Raw genomic sequence first — 23213 nt, forward strand, 5'->3', positions numbered from 1 at the left:
TGTTTTAGGCAATGGGGTTAAGTGACTTGCCCAGGGTCACACAGCTATTAAGTGTTATGTGTCTGAGGCCGGATTTGAACTCAGTTCATCCTGAATCCAGGGCCGGTGCTCTATCCACTGTGCCACCTAGCTGCCCCTACAATTTCCAATTCTTTGCCACCATAAAAAGAGCTACTATAAATATTTTTATACATGTAGGTTCTTTTCCCTTGTATGGTCTGATGCTGAGTGAAGTGAGCAGAACCAGGAGAACATTGTACACAATAACAGCCACGTTGTGAAATGATTAATATTGATAAACTTAACCCTTCCCAGCAATACAAGGATTGTGTGCCCTCTTGGGGAGAGTGATGGGGGAGGGAGGGGGAGAAAAATTTTAAACTCAAAAGCATTTGGAAGTGATTGCTGATAAAGCAAAATAAATTATAAAAAAACATTTTTTTTAAAAGTCCTTCTTCAGAAACATACGTGACTTGCAAACATCCCAAAGAACAGCAACACAAGGAAGGTAAATAAATATAACCTCCAAACATAGAATAATGAAATAAATTATACCATCTCTAGAAACAATTATGAAAAAAACTCTAAAAACACTTATTAAGTTAAAAGAAAGCAATAACAGGGAGAACAAATAAAAAATTTCTTTCTAAAAAGAATATGGAGGGGGAAGGCCAGCTACATGGCATAGGGGATAGAGGTCTGGCCTTGGAGTCAGGAGGACCCGAGTTCAAATCTGTCCTCAGACACTTGACATTTACTAGCTGTGTGACCATGGGCAAGTCACTTATCCCCAACTGCCTAAGGAGAAAAAAAAAGTGTACAAAGAGTTAAAATTAAAAGTAGAATTTAAAGAAAGAGAAGAAGTGATAGTGGAATAACAGGCTTGAAACACCATAGACAAAATTCCACTAGTCTTATAGGTGTGTCAGTATATTATGTGGAACTTAACTGCAGAATGGGGGAGAAGGTGCATCAAAAGAGAGGGAGGAGAAAAGTGAATGCAGTACACAAATCAAGTCTATGGGGGAATGAGGGAAGGTAATTCCTGTGGTCTTCAGCAAAAAAGTGAGACTATAGGAGAAAAGGGAAGGTGACAAAGGGAGGGATTAGGGGGCGGGGGAGGTGGTCCCACTAAAGGACACTCCCCAGGTACAGAGAGATATGTTTTATAATGGGATATAAAAACCTTACAATGGGTATAATCTGTAGGGAGTTGGTGCAGAGGGAGATGACTTTGATTCTGTGAACAACACTATGTCTAAGCAGAATGGAAATTGTTGCTCATACAAGGAAACTGTAACGCAGAATGATGGACGGGCATGAAATCATAAAGGAGACTGCAAATAAGAAAGAAATGATCATGGGAGAGGCAGGGCATAAAAGTGGATCACACAATTTGGGACAATTTTGGGACTGAAAGGTACAATAGAAAAAAGGGGTAGAGGGTTATATACACAAAGGTGACAGTATAAAAGAAGGAAAACGTTCTTGGCACTATGGAAGTAGTGGTGACAGTAGCAATAGCAGTAATCATAGTTGTAGTTCTAAGAGGCGACATTTATAAAGTCCTTCAAGCTTTGCAAGACGCTTTACACATTAGTCCTCACAACTCTTTTAGCTAAGAACAAGATTCTAAACTGAAATAATTTAGAAAGAAATTTATTAAATTGTCCAGCAGAGGAGAGAGCCAAGAGAGATGGCCCACTCCCCTCAAATGACTGTAAGTTACATATTACACAGGATTCAAACAAAGGAAGAAGCAAACAGTAGCTCACTGACCCACATGGTAGTCATCTGCAGAGAGATGATAACTGAACTTATAAGAGGTAATTAGCTCATGAAAAGAATATATCAATAGGTAAAAGAGGCCCTCCTTGGGGTACACACATAGTTAGGGATATGGATTGTAATGGAGCAAAGGAGACTGAGAAGTACATCAGTGAAACAGAGTAGACATATAACGCACAGTAAATGATTATAGTAACCTTATGTTTGACAAAAATTAAGGTTTAAGCTCAATTACTATCAGACTTATAGGTGGAAAGAGAATTCACGAATAAACAAGAGATAGGGAGCCATGTATTCATGTAAAATGGATAATTTTGATTACATTAAAGAGGTTTGTACAAATGAAACCAACATGGCCAAGATTAGAAGGAAAGGAGAAATTTGGGGAAATTTTTTAATAAGACAGTTTCTCAGATAAAGAACTCATATCTCAAATATATAAAAGACTTTGGCAAATTTTAAGAATGAGTCATTCCAAGGGGAACTAGGTGGTGCAGTGGATACAGCTCTGGCCTTGGAGTCAGGAGGATATGAGTTCAAATCCGACCTCAGACACTTACCTAGCTGTGTGACTGTAAAGCAAGTCACTTAACCCCGACTGCCTCACTAAAAAGCAAAAAAAAAGAATGAGGCAGTCCCCAACTGAAAAATAGTCAAAGGATATGAACAGGCAGTTTTTCAATGAAGAAATAAAAATCATATGTAATCATATGAAAAAATTTTCTTATATCATTATTGATTAGAGAAATAAGAATTAAAACAATCCTGAGGTATCATCCCATACCTATCAGATTGGCTAAATGATAGAAGGGGAAAATGACTAACAGAGGGGAATGTGGAAAAACTGGGACACTAATATACCATGGGTGGAACTGTAAACCAAGCCAACCATTCTGGAGAGCAATCTGGAATTATGCTCAAAGAGTTATAAAACTTTATATCCTTTGACCCAGTAATATCCCTATTAGGTCTGTTTCCCAAAGTGATCAGGATAAAAGGAAAAGAACCTTTATGTTCTAAAATATTTATAGCAGCTCTCTTTGTGATGGCAAAAGAACTGGAAATTGAACAGACGCCCACCAATTGGGGAATGGCTAAACATATACCGCAACTGACTGTGGTATATGATTGTGATGGAATACTTCTGTGCTGTAAGAAATGATGAGCAGACTGATTTCAGAAAAAAATGTAAAGACTTGCATGAAATAATGAAAAGTCAGATGAGCACAACCATGAGAACAGTGTATACAGTAACAGCAATGTTGTTCAAAGACTGTGAATTCGATTAAGTTATTGAGTTATTATCCTATTATACTATGAAGGAAGATGCTATCCACCTCTAAAGAAAGAACTGATAAACAGATGTACGCCGAGTGTGGCTTTACAACCCCCTCCCCTCCACACACATACACCCCTGTGGTCAAATGGTGGCCTTTCTAGTATGTGATGGGGAGGAAGGGGAGGAGATAGTTTGAAACTTAAAATGCACCAAAAAAATTTTTAAAAATGTTTAAAAAGCAAGATGAAGAAGGATGTCCAATGACATGACCATTATCTCTTACAGTTCTAGAAATGCTAGCTGTAGCAATAAGATGAGAATAAACATCTTGATAAAAAGGAAACAAAATGATCACTCTTTGCATAATGGTTTATTTAGAGATTACCTCTCTTTTGTCCAAAGCAGCATATTCAGCTTCTATGTCTTCAGCTTCTGGGTCCCTTGAGAAAACCATCTGAGATTCAAGATTGAGGGCAAGGTCTTTGTGGTGTTGCTTCTCAGCACAATCACAAGGAGTATCTTTATTTTCATTCTCAGCAAACAAGTCTCCACCATGTTTTACTAAAAGCTTAAAAAAATATTAAGACCAATGAATTATAGATTTTAAATGAAAGTAAAAACAATATACATGATATTCAAGTAGCCCTTTAAAAAAAATCTAATAAAGCCACCTGTGTTTATTATATATCTGTATGTATGTGTATACACAAAAACATATACACACATATCTAGGCAATTAACATTATCAAGAAAGGATCCTAATTTTCAATCCAATTTTAAAACATTTATTAAGAACCTACTATGTGTAAGATATGAGAGGTAACAGCATAGCTGTGATCAGAGTCAGAAAGACCTGGGGTTCAGGGGCAGCTGGGGGGCACAGTAGATAGAGCACCAGCCCTGGAGTCAGGAGGGCCCGAGTTCAAATCCAGCCTCAGACATATAACACTCACTTAGCTGTGTGATTCTGGGCAAGTCATTTAACCCCAACTGCCTCACAAGAAAAAAAAGAAGAAGAAAAAGAAGACTTGGATTTCAAGTCCCACCACTGACACACTATGTGATTCTGGGTCAATCACATAACTTACGTGTGTCACAGGCAACTCTCTAAGATTACAAATTGTAGAGAACATGCTGGTCTCCATAAATAGAGGGAAATTCATTTAGAGTTCTCTATAAGAAATGAAAAAAAAATGTAGAAACCACTATCATTATACCTCTTGTATACCCATAACAAGGGCACATCATTTGGCAAAACTATGCAGTCATTCAATAAATATTTCCTGGACATCTAATATATGCAAGACATCATATTAAGCGCTGAGAAGCAATAAAGTTAAAAAGCACTGGTCCCCAACCTGCTAAGCTTAAGTCTGGCCCAGAAGGAAGGGCAAATATGAATGATCCTAGGAGCTGGGAAGCCCCCTGCATATACCATACCTCTTCTCATTCAATGTGTTAGGTAAGTTCGGCTTCTGGGGGCAGCTGGGTGGTGCAATGGGTTGAGTGCTGGGCCTGGAGTCAGGAAGACCTAAGTTCAAATCCAGCCTCAGACACTTAGTAGCTATGTAATCCCGGGCAAGCCACTTACCCCTGTTTGCCTCAGTTTCCTCATCTGTAAAATGAGCTGGAGAATGAAACAGCAAAACTACTTCAGTATCTTTACCAAGAAAATACTAAATGAGGTCATGAGGAGTGGGACACAACTGAAATGACTTAACAACAGCTTTTGGGAGGGGGAAAAATGAGCTTCCACCCCAGTCTAGCCTAGTTTAACAGTACAGAGACCTTCCTCTCATGTCCTTTAGCTTCTGCAACCCTTCCCCCAACCCATGAAATCAGGCCCTAGCAAATGGCCTCCTCTCCTTAGGGGTTAATCTCTTCTCTACCTCTACAAGTACACTGGGAAGACAAACTTGTTTGTGATCCATAGCATTCACTGCACCAACAAATGGGTAAAGCACAATGTTTGAAAAGATCTGTCAAATGTTAACGATAAATTCCAGAAGACTTTAGCTGCATGCTAGGCCAGTAAAGCTACAGCGCTCACTGGATTTTTTTCTAAGTATTTGGAAAGTTTTTTTAATCAACTTGTTTACTGCTTCTTTATAGAACATCAGTAGAAAATCCCTAGGTTTCTCTTCTCAGTACTCTTAATACCTATAGCAGGGACCTGTTTGTGGGAGACTCTTTGGCAGGGCTGGTGTTATTTTGGTAACTTGTATTATTGATATTAAAAGTAATGAGGAGATTACTTCTTGAATGCTGAAAGCATTTATTAGGAGTTTGAAATGTCATATCAAGTTACTCTCATAGACAGTTCACAATTGGCCTTCCTGGAGGCCCAGTCCCTTTTGTGTCAGTTGGGTCTTGGTTTACAAACCCTGTTGTCACACAGGCACCACAGGGATTATCTCCTCTTCCCCACTGTGTACAGACTCTAACAGTGCCTGGCATATGGCAGACGTTAACATTTTTTTAAAAGTTGCTTACATGATTATATGATCCCTGTGCACAATAGGTTCAGTGCAGTACATGTGTCTACTTTATGGGATTTAGAACACAAAATTTAGTATTTTAGATTATAAAGGTTTACATTATTACTACCTATTACAGTTACGTGTGTTATTTCACCAACACCATCCTAGGGATACATGTAACATTAATATTTGTATATGCCATATCACAGAACACAGTAATTTATACATAGTAGGTGCTTAACAGAAATGTTTTAACCAGTCTTAAATTCTCAATAAAATTAGACCACAAGTTTAGAACAAATTTATAGCCCATAGCCCTATATCTGCTTTACTTTTATTTCATCAATAATACTGAACAAATTGTATTAAATTGGAGATATTGAAGCCTAAAGAACAAAATGAAAAAGTGATAAGCATCTAGTTTCAGAGAAGAAAATGAGTATCACACGCTGTCAAAAGGAAGGAAAGAGAAGGGAATAAAAACAATATATTTACTCCAGTATTTTTCTCCTTCCAATCTTACCTCTTTCTCAACCTGAGTATATTTAAGGAAAAAAATGATAAAAAATTTTTTCTTGCTGCTGTGGTGGCTTATGCCTCTAATTCCATTAAGAAGTTATTGAGAAGACTGAGGCTAACAGATCTCAAGCTCAGAGGTGCTCTGAACTATACTGGGCTAAGCTAATTGGCTATCCATACTAAGTTCAGCATTAATATAAATGGAACTCTCTAGAGAACATGGGCAACCAGGTTGCCTAAGAAGGGGAGAACTGGTTCAGGCTGGAAAGAAAACAGGTCAAAGCTTCTTGCGCTGCTGAGTGACACTAGGGCCAGAAACATCCCCTGAACTGCCAGACTGGGAGAGACAGGGAGACCCAGGCTTTAAAAAGACAAATTTTTAAAAAGGTGAAATGGGGTCTTTCATGTATTGAGCAATTTCACTGAACTTTTTATTAATCCACTTTCTTTTTCCTTTTTATCTTACTTTTATTAATGTTCATTGTTCTTATGTCATCTGCACATATATGAATATTGTGTTCCCTTTCCCTACACAATGAACCTTCCTTTGTAATAACAACTTAAGAGGAAAAAAGTAACTATACAAAACCAATACATTTATAGTATTGTAAATATTCCATACCCATAGTTTTCTGTCTGTGCAAAGAGGGAAGGAAGATCCAGTTTTAACAACTTTCTAAAGCAAAACGTCATCATTATGACTACCTAATATACTCAGTTTCAGTTTTTAATTTATTCATTCCATTTATATTGTTGCAGTCAAGTACAGTTTTCCTGATTCTGATTATTTCATGCTGCATCACTTCACACCTCCCCATGCTACTGAATTCTTCAGTTTGTTACACAACAGTAATACTGTTATTCATGTACCAAAGTTTAGACATTCCCCAATATAAAGCTTTACCAACTTAAAACTGCACTAAGACTTCTGGGACACTTTACACCAACAACGTAGGCACTCCTTCAAATAGCACAAACCACAACCCAATCATACCTTCTCAACAAATATAATCCTTTTCTGCCACCTCCATAGAAAATCCACATGCTACGGGGCAGCTAAGTGGCACAGTGGATAGAGCACCGGCCCTGAATTCAAATCCGGCCTCAGACACATAACACTTACTAGCTGTGTGACCCTGGGCAGGTCACTTAACCCCACCGCCTAGCAAAAAAAACAAAACAGAAAATCCACATGCTACATGATTAGTCTTTAAGTATTTTAATATTTTGTGAATACCAAGGAAGCACTCAAGTTATCTGCATACAATCCTTTGTTTTCACTGTATAATTGACCCACGCCCTTTAATGCTACATATTTCTTAGATGTAAACCTTTTAAAATTGTGCCACACTGGGTGCCACCCTCCTCATCCCCCTAACCCCCAACCTTCCCCAAGTTATCATTAGTAATGCACTGAAACCTTACCACAACCATCGTCTTTCCAAAGATCTTTGGTCACCTATAATTTTAATTCTTCAGATATTCTGGCACTGCATAATTTGCAGGTGTTAAAAAAGTTATGATTTACTGACAGGGATGTGCTTGGGATCCTTGAAGGCAATTTGTAACTTCCCAAATGAAATCTAACCTAATCTCTTTTTTTTGTATTTCATTCTAGGTTCAGCTCACTATTCATAAGCAGTACACATGTACTTATGGGCTGTCTATCCAATTGCAAATAATAGCCTACACAATAGAAACTTTTCATCCAACTGGTTTTGTAATGTAAACTGTTGAGTCAGTCAGGGATTTCATTAAGGAGGTCTGTAGTATGCTGAGGCTTGGTGGAATTAGTGTGATGCTATTAGCAAACAGGAGCATCTAGAAGACATCATCTTCTACAAGCATTTCAATGACATTATTGATGACAGTGGTAAACACCCATGGTCTGACATATTCATCCCTGTTTTCCTTAAGCACATTTGAAACAACTTGCTAGAAGACAGCTTTTAAGGCTTTCATTTGGTAAGTCAAAAATTAAAAAAAAAAAAACAAAACCAGAAATATTAGGATCTTGGATTTTCTCTGTCTTTCAGGCAAGTAGAAAACTGTGACTAAGTGGTCTGGATATGTGTGTATCATTCTCATCAAGAATTTACAGGAATGACAGAAGAGGCCTGTGGGTTGTAGTTACAAACTTAATCATGCTTTTTTAGTATTGCTGCCAGAGATCTGTCAGTATCGTTCCTTTAATTTGGATATCTTGAACAATCAATTCCTCTCTTGCTTTCAAAATTATGCTGCCTTTGGCATGGCTTTCCAGCTACATATCTGGTTCTGGTTCAACTGCTTTCCCTGGCTGTGTCTTCTTTAATGCAATTTCACTCCCTCAGATCACACAGGTACTAAGGTGTTAATAAGCACAAATATTATGGTTTCATAATCAGTTATGAAAATAGAATGTTATAGAAGTGCTGGCAAATGTTACTTTTTTTGGTCAATTTATTGTCTACCTGCCAGTTTTACCCCAAAAGATTCTTAAAATACATGGTTAAATTTCATAAGCTTCCTTTGGCCTTGTTTCTATCTTATCATTTTTCACTGCTTTGTGAGGTAATTGAGTTAAGGCTCCTCTGTCCACCATCGTCCTCTGTAACACCTTGAAAATTGTATTCTAAACCTCTGTTAACATTGGCTGCTTTTTGTGCTTCAAAAAGAGATCAGGTATTTGAGAGCTAAAGAATTTTCTAAATTCTCTGTTGCTGTTATGAAACTAGGCAGTGGTTTATCAGAGTCCATGTCTATTTCTTGATCTAGTTTCCATTTTTCATCATCAATAAATAGCTAGTCTGATCAGGTATGGTGAGAGTTGGTGAGATTATCTGTAGACCAACAAAATGGAGTAAGAACGAGGGAAGTTGACTAAATAAAAGCCAACAAATGATGTGACCAGTCATGACAGATCTGACAGGTCCTGAGCCTTTACCATCTTTTTTTCAGTAAAAGACTTTGGCACTGTCTGAAGATGTGTGGAATGTCTCAAGATTTCTTCCATCCCAAAGATGCTGTGAATGTTACATAACAGGTCATATTTCATAGGTGGTCACAAGGAATCTGAAAACCAATGTTTGCATACACATACACATGTATGAACACACACATGCTTTCTTTGCAAAAACTCAGTTTAACAAGCTATAACATCAAATTATATTTACTGCTAAGTGCAGAAGATTTCAAGAATTCTGAGGAAAAGTACATACTATAGTTTATGAAGTGCTACATAAGGGCAATTTGTTCATAAGGTAGGCTGAAATGATCTCTGTGATCAACAATTAGTTTAAAGGTAGCTAAGGTAATTAATTTATAAGGTCCTACCAAAAGCAATTTACATATAGCCAAAGATGTTCTTTGAAGAGAACAGCACTGAAAAGCAGTCTCTTAAATCTGCTTCTCATGTAACTTCATCTTGTGACGTGATATACCTGTAGGTAAAGCAGAAAGGGAGGCACTATGTGCTTTTGTGCCTAGTCGATAGGGTATATCAGCATGTGAGACAATTATTTTAGAATGGACCTACCACGCACCACACTGAGTTTCCCTGAGGAAAGTTTCATTAGTCACTTACATTGCATACTGAAAATACAAAAAAATAAACAATACAGTTTTACAGTCTAGGACTTTTGAAGTATAAATGAATACGATAAAGTGTTATAAAAGTTATTAAAGGGGTTGATTATTACCAAGTCAGGCATCAAATCACTGCATACTGGTCCAAGATTTCATGTACCCTGTGAGATGAAATCTATCACGAGTCCTTTCAATGATCTATGATCTCATTCCATGTGGCTGTTCCTATCACAGTACAGCCTACAACCCTCCATGCTGTTTCATTCTGGGCATTTTTTATATGTATTTCTCCCAGAGAAACACTTAATAAGTAGAGATAGTTAGGACTATTAGTTTGTTAATTTGTTAATCAGCCAGAGGTCCAGCCTACCTACTTTTCCTGTCATCTATGTCTTCCATGTTGTTTTTAACGCTAACTCTTGGGTATAAGTCATTGCTGATAATATGCTGCACTATATTTAAACACAATGTTGCCCTCTGGGTTATTTGGTGTATATTAGTGGAGGAGGGGGAATAAGTGATCTTAAATTTTTTTTTCCTAATTCAAAAATCTTAGAGATGGAAGAAATTATAGAGGTCATTTAATCCAACCCCTGTCTAAAGGTTGAATCCTTTCTGTCATATCAGAGGCTACAGAGGTAATCAGTTTCTCCTGCTCATTTGCCAACATTAGCTGCGATGCTCTAAAAACAGCTGGTTATATGGTTAAACGGTGCCACTACAAAACTAGGAAGTGGAAGCAGAGTTCAACGTCTAACTTACTTATGAAAACAGACTGAAGGTGAGATTCCTAAGTTTGCAGATGGCACATGGCAGTGACTCTTCGGCCACAGGTGTGATCTGAAGCTGGGCTGCACTTGAGGTTGTCTTCTGAAGTAGCCTATCTCTGATCTGTCTCAAAGGACCAGGAAATGCCGGCTTAGTCAAGGATCTGGTGGCTGAGTTCACAGGAGTCTTTCTGCACTCCTGATTAGCCTTTTGGGGAAGTCTCAATTATCTAAGAATAACTTTGGAAGAAGCTCCCATTATCCAGGTTTGAGTGAGGAACGAAGACTATACAGAAGGATTTGCTGGAAATGTCACAAAAGGGGGGAAATAAACTACTGAACTTTTAATACAGGCAACAAAAGAGTTGTGAAATAATTTAAAGACTATTAACTTGGCTATTCACTAAACAAACCTACTTTCTCCACCCTCCCCAAAACAGAAATTCTCTTTATACCAAATAAACATAACAAAGCAAAATAAATCAATATATTGGCTTCTGTGTATATTATTCTCATAAAATGTTACAGAAACGAAAAAGCAGGCATATAATGGTAACTGCTATGTTCTTCATGCTCATATATAAAAGAATTGTGATCTTTTTTATTCTTTTGGAATCTTCTGTTTTAGATTATCTTAAAAACGCATCGCTAAAAAAAATTTAAAAAAGAATACATCACTATGCACATCTGTGAACTCTTTGTTCTTCTGAAATCTGTTCTTCAGATAAGTTGAAAACTGATCCTGGGGGGCAGCTAGGTGGTGCAGTTCATAGACCACCAGCCCTGAAGTCAGGAGGACCTGAGTTCAAATCTGGCCTCAGACCAAACACTTGGCACTTACTAGCTGTATGACCCTGGGCAAGTCACTTAACCCAATTGCCTAAAAAACAAAAACAACAAAAAAACTGATCCTGGAGCATGTGTAACACAGATTTCTTCTGTCTATATGGTCAGTGTCAGCTTCCTAAATACATTAATATCTTATCACTTTGTAAAATAGTTATAATAATGTCACTATCATCACCAATGAAAAGAAATCAATTTGTGTTTCAGCTCACATGCTGTCCTCTTTGCATTAATACAGCTTTTCAGGATGATTTGGTTTAGTTGATATATTATGCCAGATTCTCTTCAAGCAAATTTTCTCTTCAACTGCTTATTTTTCTCTTATAAAGCAAAACTGCTTTTAATTTTCCATTATCCTCTTCCACAATGTTTTGCAAATAAGCTTCTCTGCTAAAGAAGAGCTGTCCTTGGTGGTGATCCTGTACCTTGCAGGGATCCAGTTTCTGTCGGATGAGATGTTTTCTAGGCTTTTTCAACCATCTTATTGTGGTGAATCATGTATCAGTTAAACTATCATAAAAAAGAATGCTAGCCAAAGTCGTCTTTACTTCAGTAATTTTTATTAGAGTATAGTTTGTTTAAATGGGTATGATTTGAATTCATCTTCTCTAGTTATCTATTAGTTATCATTTACCCGGCTTTCCTCCTCCTGCTCTGGGAACAACTGTCAATTCAATACAACCATTTCTGGAAAGGGCATGTCAATTTCCCTATGATTCCACTCATCATCCCTGTGACTTTCAAGACTAAAACATCTATTCTAGCTACCACTATCCTGTATTCACTGTTTTTCTTCAATTAAGATTTAAGTGCCTTAAGGGTAGAGACTTCTCCTTTTTGTATTTGTACTATCTGCACATAGCACAGTGCCTGGGCACAAATGCTTTTTCATTCATCCACTGAAGCACTTGTAGATCATGTTGACTGGGCCTGGGTCTTTGCTGTTACAGATCACATAAGGTGAAATTAAAAACAATTCATAGGAAATTATTAATGCCCTTAGGAATATATGTTTTAAAAGTAGGCATACAGAAGTAAATCTAGACCATGTAAAAGCAAAGGATATTAAAATCTACTTAAAAACAGCACATTTTAAAACAAATAATAAAACCATAGCAACATAATAGGAAACACTAAGGAGAGTGGCTAGTCAAGAAGCTCAGGTATTGGAAAATCAACTCATTCTTTCCAATGCACAAAAGAAGAAGGCAACTGTCTTTCTCAACTGAGAAGCTTGCAAAGAAAAAGCCAGAAATCTTTTTGAAAAGAATGCTGCTCCCATTTTTTAGTTATATTAATGGAAAACTCAAACAAAAACTGAAGCACACTTTATCTGAATCCAGCATATCTGAATGAATTCTATAAACCAATACTGTTGGTCACCAAAACAGGAAGACATAGAAATTGATATGTGGTGTGGAAAGACAATACTTATTGCCAACATAATTGGTAAGGATACTAGTTTTTCTCTCTTGTTGGTTGCCTATAAAAACAAGCTTATAAAAAGAAAGCTCAGGTTTTATTTATTGTTTATTAAGTTCAGAGTCTTTTTAAAACAACTAAAATATGAAAACAGAGCTAGGCCCAGGCTTCTGAATGAGTGTTTACTAAACTGGTCTTCAATCCTGCAAACTGACTATGTTACAAAGGGAGAGAACCAGAGACCCAGGTGAGATGCTTTGTGGCAGAGCAGGGTAACTTTAGGGAATCTGGTTACCTGGGTAGCTTTAAGTATGTGTTTATGTCCCTGGGGAAGAATCTTACTTAAACACTTGGCTATGTAACAATCTCTGGGATGGCTGAGGGAAAAGCATTTTCTAAAAGGTCTAGGTAGAGATACCACTGTGTTTTAAGTTCAATTAAAGCTGCATCTCTGTCACAAACTTCTGCGTTTTACCCTATTCTCTCTGGCCTATGCCAGAAGTTAGGAGAACTTCTGTTGGTTATAATCTCACCATTCTTCATCACCTGAAGCCAAAACCTTAAAGTCGTCCTCTACTCTTCACTTGCCCTCATCCCCTATATCCAATCAGCTGTCATGTTTTGTTTGTTCTGCCTCCTCTAATGTCTGTTTTTATCGCCTACAGCATATAAGGCTACCACCTTTGCTGAGGGTCTTATCACACTTCTAGTCTGAACAAGCCTAATTGATCTACCTTTCCACTCAGTGTTACCTGTCCTCAATTACAGGCCAGACTATGCCATTCCCTGCGCAAGCACCGTCTCTCACATAGAAGACAAACCTTTCTAAGCCTGGCACTTAAGCTCTTTGATTCTCTATCCATTCTGTGTTACTCTCCCTTTTTTTGAATCCATCTAAACTGGACTACTTGCTGTTTTCGGAACTGAACACTCCATCTCCTGCTTCCAGAATGTTACTTTTGTAAATACTTTTTTACTTTTGTCACTTTTCCCATAAATCCTTTTGCCTAGGTTTTATCTCCTACCTACCAAACAAGATGAGATCTTCTTGCAAGAAACGCACTCCACTGTCATTTAGCCCCTCTTCAATTACTACATTTCCTTTAAGGTACAACTCAGGTGCCTTATTCAGGGGAAGCCTTTACTAATCTTATCTCCAACTTACCCTGAAAATATCTTATACGGACCCAATGTTGTGCATACTATCTCCTGAAGAATGCGTCCTACTGGAAGGAAGGGATGATTTTTGCTTTCTTTGTATTCTTGGCACTTACCACCATGCCTGGCATGGAGTGAGTGCTTAATAAAAGCTTGATGATGCTGTTAATCTCCTGGTGAATTTCTCCCCCTCTTCAAATTACCTTGCATTTACTAATCTTCATAAATGTTGTATCCTGCAGCAGAAGGTAAGCTCCTTGGGTCGGGTGTTTTTCATTTCCTCTTTGTCTCCCCAGCATTCTAACATTTTAAGATTTACAAAAAGATTTTTGCTCCTAGCAAATATGTGTCCACACTATGGCTGGAGAAAGCAAAGGAACCGGTAGCAGCCAAATTTTATCAGAATCATACCTGGGAAAGGGCCTCTACGACACTACTGTTACTCTGGTAGATATATATGAAGTGCTGAATTTACAATAAAGCAGTGACTTCTGCCAGTGTATAGTTAAGTCACAACTATACTGTCCTTTTGTGGTTTTAGCTGTTTATACAGAAAGATTTACATCCAGATAAATCTCTAGAGTTTGACAAAAATATGTCTTTAATGTTAAGGTTTCTAGGGAAGCTTGTCTAATATAAGCATGTCTCTTTCTCCCAGTATGTTAATAACACAGGAAGAAAGATGGCGTGACAGTACATTTTGTTTCCAATTCCTTTCCTCTAAGTCCTGTACACTGTGGGTGTCTTTGGTACTACGCCCTGGAGGTGGGGAGAAAGCCATTTTCCTAAAGAAATGAGCAAGCTAGTAAATATCAGAGGCAGGATTGAGGTCTTCTGACTCCAAAATCAAAGTTCTTTCCATTAACCTCAAGACAAGTAAAACTCTTTAACATGCTGGCAATTGATGGACATGAACTTGCCACACATCTGGCCATAGAGAATGGATGCACAAGCATCTAAAGTTTTACCTCTACACAGGTTTTCATCCCTGAGGCAGCAGCATAGTGCAAAGGTGTGTTTTTTTTGTTATCAACAGCATCAATGGCTGCTCTTTCATATTCGCCTTGGTCAAGCTTCGCTCCTTTCCATTTTAAGATCATCCGGAGACAATCTGCTCTTCTGAAGTCATCTTCAGAGGGACGTGCCAAGCGAGGATGAAGGGCTCCCTCTGAGATCATAATTTGAGGCCCCATACACAACAGGTGCATAGATGTTTCATTGTGCACATTCCGCTTATTTGGATTTCCATCTCTAACAAAAAGAAAGGTCCTATAATGACAAAGGGGGAAAAGCACAAGAGCTAGTAAGCATTTAGCCTTTTATTTTTTTCTTCTTGTGTAATATACATGTTATATTCAAAGGGATAAATGTTCTCAGGCCTCAAATCAGATACCCATTTTAAAGCATATGATTCATTATTGGTTAGTAGATAAACTATTTAGCACGGAAAATATTACAAAAATTTATGTAATAACAAAGTTTTACTACATATAACAGTTCAATAATTACTGGGACAATAGGTACTTTTCTGATTAAAACTTCAATCACATAAAGATCTTCAAACATATTTTCTTTCCTTTTTTTTTTTTGCTTCAGTTGTGTTTCTCTTTGATAAATATTTATTTGCCAAAGGAGTGATGAAAATGTTATTAGGCTGAGGAAAGATACAACTACATGAAACTGAGATTGTATTCTTACGTTTGAAAATACTTGCATAAGTTAGGGTCATTAGACAGGCTTTGGCACTATGGTAGACATTTATACTGCATCTGATTATCTGAGTTTGTAGCTAATACTGTTTCCTGAAATGTGATCATTAATGCCCCAGAAAATAACTTACAAGAGAGCCATTTAAAGTCAATATATTTGGAAAAGTAAGCTATACTAGCAAGGCAAATAAAATAAAGCAAACAATGAGTCCATTAGAAGTTATTAATGAAACATGGACTCTGATAACTTCTAAAAGAAAAAGCGTGTTCCTATTTGGGAATTTGTTGCTCACTGGAGCAAATGTATCTAAATGATTCTCCAGATTTGGACAAAGTATTTCAGGCATTACTTGGCATCTGAAAGATAGGTCCATTTTATCTTCTGATATGCAGATCTCTATATAACATTTATACCTCTAAGATAATTCTTCTACAATTAAAACAAACAAACAAACCTTCAACATTCAATAAAACAGCTTCTGCAAAATATTTTATCATCCTTTCAGTCCAAACATTACCCCGAAAGAGCACACAATGAAGTGAACCTTGTCATCTAAAGTGAGACAGAAAAATATACAAATATTCTCTATAAAAGAAATCAAAGGATGACAGATTTTGTAAATAAAGGTCAATTTAAAGCTAATTACTATCCCTACATCAAGACTCATCAATAGAGTATTAGAGAAATTACAGGTTATCAAGACCCAGGGGTCTAAAAATCAACTCAGTGATACTTAGAACAAATAAATAGTTGAACACCAAAACCCCTGGATTGACTGAAGGAGGACAACTTGTCGTCATCATCATCATAGCTAACATTTATGCACCACTTACATGTGCCAGGCACTGTACTAAATGCTTTACAATTTTCATCTCATGGGATCCTCTAAGCAAGTCTGAGGACTATTATTATCTTCACTTTACAGATGAAGAAACAGGCAACAGAGGTTAAATGACTTGCGCAATGTCACACAGCTAGTAAGTATCTGAGACAGAATTTGAACTCAGGTCTTCCTGACTCCAGGCCCAGCTCTTGCCTATTATGCCACCTAGCTACCTAATTGAAGGAGATACCATACCATAGGTACTTCTTAATAATCAGGAAAAGTTTATTTAGCTCAGAAAGCTAAACTTTTGATGTTATTTTCTAATAGCAGTAATAGACAATAGATTTTCTAAGTATCTACTTAAAATAAGAAATGCTAGCAACTAGGGCAATGCTGGAAGCTCTAGGTCTCTTGTCAGAAGCTAAGCTGACCTTGCACTGGCATGACAAAGTTAAGTTTAAACTGGTGATTAGACTATGAAAAAAAATTATAGTCCTATTTATATCTGAACGATGCCTCTAGCTTGAAGAAATTCATAAATAGAAAGTGAAGAATAGTTAGTAAATTGTGAAACTGAATAGAAACTGTGAGATAAAAAGGAAAGAAGGGCAATGCTGGATTCATGGCCAATATCTGACACCTACTAAATGCTGATCTGCATTATTAAGGTGTAGGATTGAACTGGTTCACCAAGTGATAGAGAAAGGGGGGAAAAAAGCAAAGTACAGACAATAGAGGAGTAATAACTTAGGAAAGAACTGAGAAGGTGTTAAGAATGGAGATCATGGTAAGTATGAAGAAAAGAGTGACAGGGCAAAATGTAATGATGAAAAGAGTGTGATCAAATAAGGATTTTTCAAGTTTAGGAACATGGAGATGGAACGCTTATAGGTGACGGCAAGATCAAGACACAAATATCTGTGTGTAACTGAGGTAGGCTGGAGAAGTGGGTCATGGAAAGTGAACAGACTGAGAAACAAAAAGTTAGGGTATTTGAGAGGTTTTCAATATATACATATATACATATATACATATATATATATATATATATATATATATATATATATGTTTTGGATTCCCTTGATATGAGTGCAAAAGTTGGGATCAAGAAAAGAACTATTAAAAAAAAAAAAAGAATTGTAAACCAGGCACTGAACTAATTAAGGAAAGGAGATTATCCCAGGATGCTGATAGATAATAGATACCAGGTTCTGGAGGTGACAAATTTGCCTATCATGAACCTCAAGATAGTGAGTGATGGTGACAGAGGAAAAGCCTAGAACTGACAATGAGGAGCAAGGAATATTCCAACTGTCCCACCATGACCAATGAATGCAGGGCGTGAGGGGTGGGAAAAAGAGTTGTGAAAATGCAGCCTGTTAAAAAAAAATGCAGCCTGTACTAAAAAGGCTAGCAATAGAAGCAGGGACATCAGGAGAGGGCCTGGTTTCAGAGAGTGATGAAAGAAGGAAGGAGTGGGAAAGAAAGCTTGTTAATTATGGAACAGCATTCCAGCAGGCACAGTGGAAATTTGTGAGACCTGAGGACTGGGTTGAGGTCAAAGGTATGATGGTAAATGTTTAACAATGAACCAAGATTGGGGAAGAGGAGTCAGGGAATACCATAATTAGGACATCTTTAAGTTCAATCTGCATTATTAACATTTTCTCTTTCACTTAAGTCTAAGACAATCAACAAAACAACAAATATACTGTTTCAAAATAGAAAGGGTTTCCAATAATTCAGAAACTTGTCAAATACAAGAAGGATCTGTAAAATAGGAAATGGACTAGACTACTTCTAAGTATTCATTCCTCTCTAAATCTATGATTCAATTATTTGAAGAACTTTTGCCATAGAACACAATTAAGGAACACCAGTTTCCAAACAATGGCTTAGTTTCTGATGGCCATCTACCATTCCTAATGAGAATGACTTTACAATTTTTTTCTACTTGTTTTAGCTTGCTAAATTTCCTCATCTGTAAAATGAAAAAGTTGGAACCAGGTAATTTTTAAGGCCCTTTCCAGTTCTAAATTTATAAGCCAATGAACTTTCAGATGGACTGTTTTAATGTCAACTCTACCTTCACTGAAAGAAAGTACTCATAAAATATTGTGTGTGGAGGGGTGGGAAGGATAGATATTTAATCCTACTAATCAATACTGTTGCAGGAGGATTCACTTTCTAGCAGAAACAACTGCAGACTGCCTGCTATGCCTGAAGAGATGGAACCACTGTTGCTGTTGCCACACTACCAGTGAAGAGAAAAACAAGGGGTCTAACGGCTTTATGTATCTACTTCAGCAGGGACAAATCATGAAGGATCAAGTCCAGTCTTGTCCTCCACACTACTCAGGAGTCAGTAATCAAATTTATATTAAACAGAGTCAGTCAATTCATACTGATATCATACACAGACCTGAGAAGCTTTGCGACAATGGGTCACATGCAACAGAATGGTAAAATCAACATGACTACCAGGCGCAGAAATCAGGCCAGATTAAACACAATAAAGTATGTCAATGTATGATTAAGGAAAAAGTGGCTGTTAAAATTCTCATGTGGGAAAGGAAGAAAATCAAGCATGGAATAAAATTCTGAAGAAGTTTCCAAGTTGTACTCAATATAACCATGTTGGCATATATGGTAAAAAACCCTCAGTCATCAATATAAATCTTGATTGGGACTTTAGGCAATTATATATTTAATGTCAAAGACATATCTATATTTTATGTAGCACTAAACAGAACATCCTAGAGGTAGTAACCAAGATTATTTGTTCCAATCGTGATTATTAATTTAAAACGATGGGGTTTATAATTCATTATGTACTGAGTCTAAATCCATATAAAGTAACAATAAGGAATATTAAGGGTAAATAACACTAGAATAAGGGAGATAAGAGTTGTTTAGTCTGAGGAAGAGGCCATTATGATGCAAATGAGCTGTCTTCAAGTCCAGATTATTAAGGGTTTGAATATAGAAATGGTGAGCATCACTGAGCAAAGAAAAATAAACAGGCTTCAAATGCCATGAAAAGGATTACAGGAACAAAATTTTAAAGATTTTCATCCTTAAAAGGGTCCTTTAAAGATTACATCCTGTACCTCCAAGCCTATTTTTAGAGCAGACCTGCACAAACTGGCAGTAGATAGGGGCCAAAATTAAAGTAGGCTTAACTTCTTCAGGCCACAGATAGAAAACAGGAGAGAGTGAGGAGTGGCAACTTACCCAAGTTACATGAAGGGCACAATAGTGACTAGTGGAAGGCAGGTTAAGCTGGGTATGGACATAGCACTGGTTACATCTTCACTTTCTTTCACATCCTCTACATTTTTCACAAACCGCCCCAAATCTTTTGGTGAGCCTTTTGTTGTGCGTGCTTATTTTAGAGGAAGGTAAGGCCCAAAGAGGTTTAGTATCTCGCCCAAAGAAACTCAGGTGGTAAGAAACAGAAGCAGGGATTCAAATCCAGGTTTTCAAACTCTAAATCCAACAATATTTCCCCTGCCCCTAGACTATATCAAGTTATGGTTTAGATTAATTATAAGGGGACATTTCCTAACAACATAGACAGATGGAACTGGTAACTGTAGGAGGTTGAACAACATCCTATCTCTAGGAAATTTTAAAAACTTACGCTAGAAAATAACAATACATCAAGGAAAGAATGATGCATTCTTCAAGAAGGAAAAGGTATGCACTTGATGACACTCTCAATAACAAAATCCCATGTGGTATTTTTAAATGCAAAAAAAATGTGAATTTATGGGTTATTCTATTTAGTGATTCATTAACTCTTGAGAATAAATAAGATATTCTTTACCATGTAAAATACTTCACATATGGGCTTCAACCTACTCTTCCAAATTTATTACATTTTATTTTTTATTTTTTATTTTTAGGCAATTGGGGTTAAGTGACTTGCCCAGGGTCACACAGCTAGTTAAGTGTCATGTTTGGTCTGAGGCCACATTTGAACTCAGGTCCTCCTGACTTCACGGCTGGTGCTCTATCCACTGTGCCACCTAGCTGCCCCCAAATTTATTACATTTCATTCCCATATACATATTCACCCATCTCATAATAACACACAATATTTCATCTATGATCTCCATGCTTTTTCATTTGTAGTACAGTAGGCACTAAATAAATGCCTGTGACCACCCTCTTCCTACCCCCACCACCAATGTCTGCAAAGCACTCCCTTCTCACTTTCACTACAGAATCCCTCAGTTCAGTTTTATTTTAAGTTACATCTGACTCCCCAATTTGGGATTTTCTTGGCAAAGACAATGGAGTGGTTTGCCATTGCCTTCTCCAACTCATCTGACAAATGAGGTAACTGAGGCCAACAGGGTTAAGTGACTTGCCCAGGGTCAGACAACTAAGCAAATGTCTGAGACTAGATTTGAACTCAGGAAGATGAGTCTTCCTGACTCCAGGTCTGGCGCTTTATCTACTGTGCCACCTACCTGCCCCAGCAAGAATTTCTAGATTCACAAGGAACATTTTGATACAGGACGAAAACTGAAATGGGTTGTTGAATGAGGCTGGTAAAGAGAGAATGTGAAACTGGCAAGGAAGGATGGAAGCACGGCAAGGAGTATGATGACTCCTCTAGGATCAGTGAGTCATGAGGTATAGATGAAGGTATAGTCAGATGTAAAGAGGAGGGATGGTGTCACACAAGGTAAAAGCTGTAACAGAACAAAAATTGTTTCATTTTTGTCTCCATAGCCCCAATGCCCGGCACAAACTAGGTGTTTAAAAAATGCTTTTTGGAGTTCTGCTTCCAGGAGCCAAGATGGCGGAATAAGAAGTTGCTCTTATCGTCCCTTATTGACCTCTGAAAACCCAGAAAATGTCACCCCAGGAAAAACCCTGGAACAGCTGAAACAGGAGAAAGATGGGGTAAAGCAGTCCTGTACCAAGCTGGAGGAATCCACAGGAAAGGCCCCTCTTACCCTGAAGGAGGGGGAACAGGCTAGCGGAAAGCCCCACCTCAGCATAGGAGGAGGAGATCCTGAACCCCGCAGGTGGTACAGCAGGCAAGCACCAACACTAGGACCCCCCGAGTCCTCAGTAAGGGCATAAGTGGAAACCGGCTCAGAAAACCACCACACACCATGGCTTTCTCGGGCAGCCAAGTCTCCCAGTGCCTCAGCAGAACTCTGGGAAGCACAACTCCAAGAGGGAAAAAGCCCCAGGTGGAGAAACATCCTGCAGCAGCAAAACATCCACCTGCCAGAAGCCAAAGAAAGTGAAAGGCCCAGGCGAGCAGGCAACCTCCAGAGGCCAGACTCCTCACCCCTATACCTAGAGGTGCAGTGCTGCTGATTCCAGCCCAACACCAGGGAAGCTGCCAGAACTCTACAGCTTCCAACCGCCAGCATCTAAGGCCCCACACTCCCAGTATAAGAAGCTTGGGTCAGTGCTCCCTGCTCCCCCAGCAAGAGTGCTTAATTTTTTTAAAGGCCAGGAAATAAGCAAACACCATGAGCAAAAAGAGACATAAAACAGATTCCTATTATGGGGATAGTGAAGATCAAAGCAGAAATTCTGAAGAGGACAACACTGTCAAGAAACCCACATCTGAAACCTCAAAAGGGAAAATGAACTGGTCTGAAGCCCAAAAAGCCTTCTTGGAAGAGCTCAAGAAGAATTTTAAAAGTCAAATAAGAGAGGTGGAAGAAAAATCGGGAAAAGAAATGAGAGGTATACAAGAGAGACTCAATAGCTTGGAAAAGTAAGAACAAAAATTAACTGTAGAAAATAAGTCCCTAAAAAATACAAAACTGACCAACTGGAAAAAGTACACTGAAGAAAACAACTCCTTAAAAAGCAGAATTGGCAAAAAAAAAAAATTGGCCAAACGGAAAAGGAGACACAAAAACTCACTGAGGAGACTCCTTAAAAAATAAAATGGGCCAGATGGAAAAGGAGGTACAAAATCTGACAGAAGACAATGTGTTAAAAATTATAGTCAGGCAAATGGAAGCTAATGACTCTATGAGAGAGCAAGAATCAGTCAAACACAAACAAAAGAATTAAGAAATAGACGAAAACGTAAAATACCTCTTGGGTAAAACAACTGATCTGAAAAATAGATTCAGGAGAGACAAGTTAAAAATTATTGGTCTAACTGAAAACCACAATGAAAAAAAGAGCCTGGACAGCATCTTTCAGGAAATCATCAAGGAAAACTGCCCTGAGGTCCTAGAACCAGAGGGTAAAATATCCATAGAAAGAATCCACCGATCACTTTCTGAAAGAGATCCCAAACTGAAAATGCCCAGGAACATAGTGGCCAAATTCCAAAATTGTCAGGGAGAAGAGAAAATATTGCAAGCAGGCAGAAAGAAACAATTTAAATATCATGGAACCACAGTCAGGATTACACAGGACCTTGCAGCTTCTACATTAAAAGATCGTAGGGCGTGGAATTCGATATTCCATAAGGTAAAAGGGCCTGGATTACAACCAAGGATCAACTACCCAGTGAAAATGAGCATAACTGTTCAGGGGAGGAGATGGTCATTCAATGAAGTAGGGGACTTCCAAATCAAAGACCACAGCAACAGAAAATTTGATCTTCAAATACAAGACTCAAAAGAAGATATAAAAAGGTAAACAGGACAGAAAAAACCAACAACATGTTATTAATAAGGGCAAACTGTTTACATCCCTACAAGGGAAGATGACATTCATAATTCTTGAGAATGGTACTGTTATTACACCATTTTAAAGGGGTAAACACAGAGGGGGTGGGTATAAGTTGACTTTGATGTAATGATAAAAAAAACATAATTAAGTGGGTTAAATGGATACAAGTAAGTGGATTAATC

General features: G+C 37.8%; 1 protein-coding gene across 4 annotated transcripts in view; it reads right to left on the bottom strand.

The window, feature by feature from the left end:
* The window catches only part of ANKIB1 (ankyrin repeat and IBR domain containing 1), a 141854-nt gene that overhangs the window by 73668 nt on the left and 44973 nt on the right, over positions 1-23213 (bottom strand). For all 4 annotated transcript variants that reach the window (XM_020987423.2, XM_020987420.2, XM_078151787.1 and 1 more), the window contains 2 exons: positions 14795-15095; positions 3453-3635 (listed from right to left, as the gene is read on the bottom strand). In XM_020987423.2, the coding sequence (XP_020843082.1) occupies positions 3453-3635; positions 14795-15095 (484 nt within the window). The remainder of the gene's footprint in view (positions 1-3452; positions 3636-14794; positions 15096-23213) is intronic.

Source organism: Phascolarctos cinereus, unplaced genomic scaffold (genome assembly GCF_003287225.1).
Source record: "Phascolarctos cinereus isolate Bilbo 61053 unplaced genomic scaffold, phaCin_HiC Scaffold_1;HRSCAF=81, whole genome shotgun sequence".
In the NCBI taxonomy this organism is placed as follows: domain Eukaryota; kingdom Metazoa; phylum Chordata; class Mammalia; order Diprotodontia; family Phascolarctidae; genus Phascolarctos; species Phascolarctos cinereus.